The sequence below is a fragment of the Cherax quadricarinatus genome, chromosome 9 (assembly GCF_038502225.1).
Source record: "Cherax quadricarinatus isolate ZL_2023a chromosome 9, ASM3850222v1, whole genome shotgun sequence".
Lineage (NCBI taxonomy): Eukaryota > Metazoa > Arthropoda > Malacostraca > Decapoda > Parastacidae > Cherax > Cherax quadricarinatus.
The window spans coordinates 786,077-791,684 of record NC_091300.1 but is presented as its reverse complement, the minus strand read 5'-3'; the positions used below and the strand labels follow the sequence as shown (position 1 = coordinate 791,684).

The following is a 5,608-nucleotide window of genomic DNA, read 5'->3' as shown; positions in this document are numbered from 1 at the left end:
TCCATGCAGAACTTCTCATATAAGAATAAGATTGACTGTCTCAGTGAAACAGTAAATGAATTCTAACCTATTCTGTGTGCCTAAACTAATACAACAGAAGCATGGCTATTTGTTAACTCTCCTGTGATGAATGGAGCCCTGATGTTCTACAATATTGGCTGAGGACTACGAGGCTACCTACTAATGATCCCCAAGGCAGATGATGGTACCCAACCTGTGCATCCTGGACCCTTCCTGCACACTGAACCTAAGTGAGCATGAGGGGGCATAAGTGGGCATATCACAAGGTCACACGGCACCTCATGGAAGACTCGGTACAGCTCCAACCAGACACAGTAAAGAGTAGCAGGAAAGGAAAGTGGCATCACGCCATATATTCTAAGTTAGAGTAATTTAAAAAATTACATTTAAAGTTTAATATTGAAAGATTTTTATACAGCAATAATCAATATTTTACTGTATTAGTTGCATTAGTAGAACTATGCATGCTCAGCTGTATTTGTGTATAATTACCAATAAGTAACTACAGGAGCAGAGCTATGCTTATCCTGTCTTTAGTAAATAATTTATTATATACAGTAGTGGATGCAACACATGGTGTCTCCTCTTTCTATACCATTCCATTATTCCACAACAATGTTTACAAAGAAAAAACTTTCTGTTAACCTTTCAACACAACTAATGCCTCTATAGATGTAGCATTCTCTTGTTAATGATACTAAAAGGTTTTCTCTATCTCTTCTTATGCATCTTTTTTGTTTACAGTTGTAGTTATGTCTTCTTTCTTTCCATACCCAAAAAGTGCATTTTCATATTCTGTTTTTCATAACCTTCTTCATTTTCTTGCTCTGGGAGCAGTTTTACAGTTCGTACAGGATTTTTTTCTTCATCTACACTTTGTCTTGAGGTGCACCACTGCATATCCAAATTTTGGCTTAACACATGCTATGTGCTCAAATATTATGTACGTACATACACGTGTGTGTGTGTGTGTGTGTGCGCATGTTTGTTTCTTTGTTTTCAATGATTTGTGTTTGTATGTGCATGCATACAGTATACTGTACAGTGGATAAAAGGAAAGCAAGAAGTGACGTGTGCCGTTATCACTAATGGCTAGAAGGAGCTCTGGGGTGGCAACTATGGCCTACACAGTACAACATAGTAACACACAACTTTGTTTTATTCTGGTACATTTCCTAACAATGAAAAAAAATGTAATGTGAGATCACAGCATTTTGTTCCTTATAGAAGAATAATAATAGTGATTAGGAAAAAATTTTTACAAACCATGATTTTTTCTAATATAGTTCCCATAGTAATTAATGCTTTTGGCCAAGCATGGAACACAACAAATCTCATAACATATGGCATGAATCTGAAGAGCTCACTTCTCTCAATTTAGCATTAGTAAACTCTAACTTATAGAGGCATGTTAACGGAGGCAGAAAAAAAAGTTATTTGTCTTTTTTATTATCTTGCATAAATGCTGCAGATGTTCTATGTAATGCTTTGAACCTTAGGTCTTTTGATTCTCTCAAGGAAGGTTCCTTGATGCTGGGGAGGGGCTCTGGATCTAAGGAAATGGAACTGTACTCCAATTGCTTGAATTGAACCTGAATGCCTTCCATCCCCCAAGACACCAAATGACCTATATGGGTTTAGTACTCTCCCCATAAATACAATGAAAATAATAATTATAATAACAACCCATGGGGAAGTGGAAAAAGAAGTCTTCCTCCGTAAGCCATGCATATTATAAGAGGTGACTAAATTGTTGTGAGCAAAGGGCTAATAACCCCTTCTGTATAAATTACTAAATATAAAAGGTAAAAACTTCATAAAAGTTTTTTTTGAGGGGTCACCCTGCCTCGGTGGGAGATGGATGGTGTGTTAAAAAACAAAAATAATGTCTTTTAATTAAAAAAAAAAATTAATTTGCTTACCCTGGACAGATAAGATATTGAGGGAAGAAGCTCATCAGTTCCAAAAACATAAATTCATGTACATATATGTAGCAAACAGTGCCATCTAGACTCACCCAAGCCCACTCATCCCATTTGGTGATGAAGGTACAATAGGCATAGTTTGCACCTACAGTCAGAATGTAAAACAGTTAGCATTCTATATTATGCCTTGCAAATTATTCTTGTATTAATGTAACATTTGTTATGTAAACCTTCATTCTCAAATGGATGGACTCAGGAGGCAAAAATGCCTAATGTGCTGTTTTTAAGTTTGCTATAATATAGTAATGGTTGTATCTCAGTATATTAAATGAAAATAATAAATAAATGCTCATGCTTAATGTAATATGAAGAAGGTAGAAACTCTGAAGCTGAGTTTTCATTGTCAATATGTTTTTATGGGCTCTGCTAATGACATTTTTATGATCAGCATCAACAAAATATTTAATCACCATTTTTATCTCCTGAACCTAACAACTGTCCGCTATAGAAGATGGACGCCTATTCAAATCTCAAGCAGTTTGCTTGCAGTCTGTAAAGTCTGAAAACTTCAATGGCTAAATATCATAAGTTATCTCTAGATTAGTTACTTTACTAATAAAACGACCACTTATATGAGCACACCATTATCTGATGATCTATTATTGCTATATTTTTCCTTAAGCTACACTGTCATGGTAGATTCTCCATTGCTGATATATTATTGCTATAGTGTACTACAAAAGGTTAAACTGCATTAAATACAATAAAAAGTAACTATATAAATACCACACTCAATTGCTTCTACTTCAATAATTCTATTGTTTAATTTAACATGCTCGGAGGTCATTCAGCAAATGTTCTTTGAACACTGCCAAAGAATTTTTCAAACTTTACACGTAAGGAAATAAATATCGCCTTTGAATATTTGTTTGTACTTGGCTTTTGAAATGTATATATGATGGCATAAACCGATATGTTGGCAGATATGCAACTATTCAAATTCACAAAATTTAGCCCTATAAGAAGACTGAAAATGGTACATCAACAGTGTGTTATTGCTTCTGTTTCTGTGAGAAGTGATATTACCTTTTATTTTACAAAGTCAAAATCCTGCATTTATGAAGCCAAAATTAACAAATATTTTTGAGTGGTTACATTAGCCTTGAAAATGTAGAGAGCATATATTTTGTTGTACAGTATTTCTAATCCCACAGCATGAGTTAATAATTTGTTTAACGTACGTATTTCTGTTCATCATACTTAGTAAAAAAAAAAAAAATCATTGCTACAGAATAATGTGAATTTATATATTTTACTCTTAAAATTTTAAGAGATACCTGCTGTTAAAACTTTGTAAACTGGATTATACAGTATATATGTACTGATGTAATTAGGTTATACAACATACATGTATATATACTGATTTAATTGTATGTAAATGAACACATACAGTATGTAGCACTAAGGATACTTTACTGCAGGTTATGTATCATTCAGCAAGAGTTTTATCAAGCCTAGTGAGTGAAACATGGCCTGAAATAAAAGTATCCTTAATAATGCATATGTATCTATATTCTTAATCTGTCAGTACTCTCTTACCCTTCATACTCTCATGTATTGATCTGTAAATAAATTCAACATCACTTGAATATAGAAAAAAAAAATACTTTTTCATAATTTACACTGAAACATTTTGAATATTCTTTGTTGTAACTTTCTCTAATCAAAAATGTAATCTGAACTTCTGAGTTTAAAGTGTACATAAAGTATAAAAGAGAGCCTAGTAATGCAGCATTTCATTGCCTTACACCGTTAAGGAATCATAATGAACTTTAATAGTGTATTGTGTTGAGTGGAAGAGAGTGCATCAAGGAAGACATGTCATGGCAGCTTAACATCACTTAAAGATGTGTTGCAAAGAACCTGCTAGAAAGGACAAGATATAATAGCTAAGGTAAGGTAATAATAGGTAAGGACCTGCCTTGTGTGGGCCAGTAAGCAGACAGCATCCCAGAAAGGATACCATGATAATCTAGTCTATATATTTCACTTCAAAGGGGTGCTTTAATGATGGTGAAAGACTTTAAACCCAAGGAACTGGATTTACCTTCCATAGATCAAACTTCATTACCTCTGATTTCCCAAGTGCTGTATAACCCCTATGTGTTTAGCACTTCCCCACAAATATAACAGTGGGTCTAGATGTAGCCTAATGTGTCAGGTACATATCAGCTTGCAAATTACACTGCACAGCATCAGGCCTCTTGACAGTGTGTGCACTAGGAAGACAATACATGTAAACATTTTTTTTTTAGCAGTGAATATATGTAATTAAGGCAACATCTCTTACATGATTTTGATGTTTACGGTGACTCAACCCTGTCTGTAGTATTGCATGGTTATTGAACATGATATCTTAATAATGACTATCTAAAGTTACAAATTAATTATTTGCCATTGATATTTGACATTTAAGCTTCAGTCACTATAAATACCTGATCTATATAATGAAAATCATGCAGATATTTAAAAAGCTGAAGGTGGGGTATTAATGTTGCAGATTTATAACTGTAGTGTAAGTGCACCTCTGGCAAGACAGTGATGGAGTGAATGATGATGAAAGTTTTTCTTTTTTGGGCCACCCTACCTTGGTGGGATTAATAATAATAAATTTAAAAAGCTGACTACACAGGTATTTTGATTCAATGTAATTACTTCTATCCTAGTGTGGTCAGACTGGAGTATGACGTGTGTCAAAGTGAGTCGTGCAAGGTTTCACTAACATCTGTGAATTGTAAATTCAGCCTGAGGGCCTCTAATGGGTTTGCTTGCTGCTTCAAGCTTTTTTCCTTCCACTAGCAGACCTTGAACTGGTTCTTAAGTGTAATGTCTTCCACAATGATGCACTTCTTTTTTCAGTCACATAGTACACTAGTTTAATCAATCACATGCTTAAAATTTAAACATAACTCAGCAAGGCTTTAAATTTTGGAAAGTAAATAATAAAGTAAAGTAACAGTGCTGGCAAATGATTACTGTAGCATTTTTCAAAAGTCGTCAGCTAGAATACACAGGGCTAGGATCTCGTTAACAAGAATTAGAACCTCACTCCATGGTATCATACTGCACCTTTTTCACCTTGAAGTAACGAAAGATGGCATAGCCAATGACGGTGAGGAGAGTGGATCCTGCCAGAGCGGCGCCCACTGTAACTGGTACTAGTTCATCCCTGTGGACTCTATGGATGCAGTGCTTGGCTGCCATGGATAGAAAATCATAACTATTGAGTCACTCACACTCCACTCCTGTACTGTGTTCTAATAAACAAGAATTTAAGTATATATGCAAGCAAGGATATGAAAATACATTCTCTGAATGTATTTGCAAGGATGTAGTAATATAGTACTCATATTTCTCTGAAAGTATAGCCATGATGCTTTTTCTGAATATATCTGCAAGGATATGGCAATACGTACGTTCTCTGAAAGTATCTTCCTTACAGAAGGCTTGGACACGGACTTCATCAAAATGGAGTGTAGCAGTGTTGTTAAGTTTGTCAGTAAGGATCACATCATGGAGCAGCAGGCAGCGGAAAGACTTTTCATTATTGGTTCGCCAGTATTTCTGGTCATCCTTGCTTGCCACAGTCACTTCACCCCCAC

General features: G+C 34.9%; 1 protein-coding gene across 1 annotated transcript; it reads right to left on the bottom strand.

The window, feature by feature from the left end:
* Positions 1–464: 464 nt before the first annotated feature.
* LOC138851025 (lysosome-associated membrane glycoprotein 1-like) lies at positions 465–5,608 on the bottom strand (the record flags this gene model as incomplete). Its single annotated transcript, XM_070083142.1, is given in 2 exon segments — positions 465–5,203; positions 5,423–5,608. Coding segments are annotated over 2 exon segments (338 nt in total), but the record flags the coding sequence as incomplete, so codon positions are not given.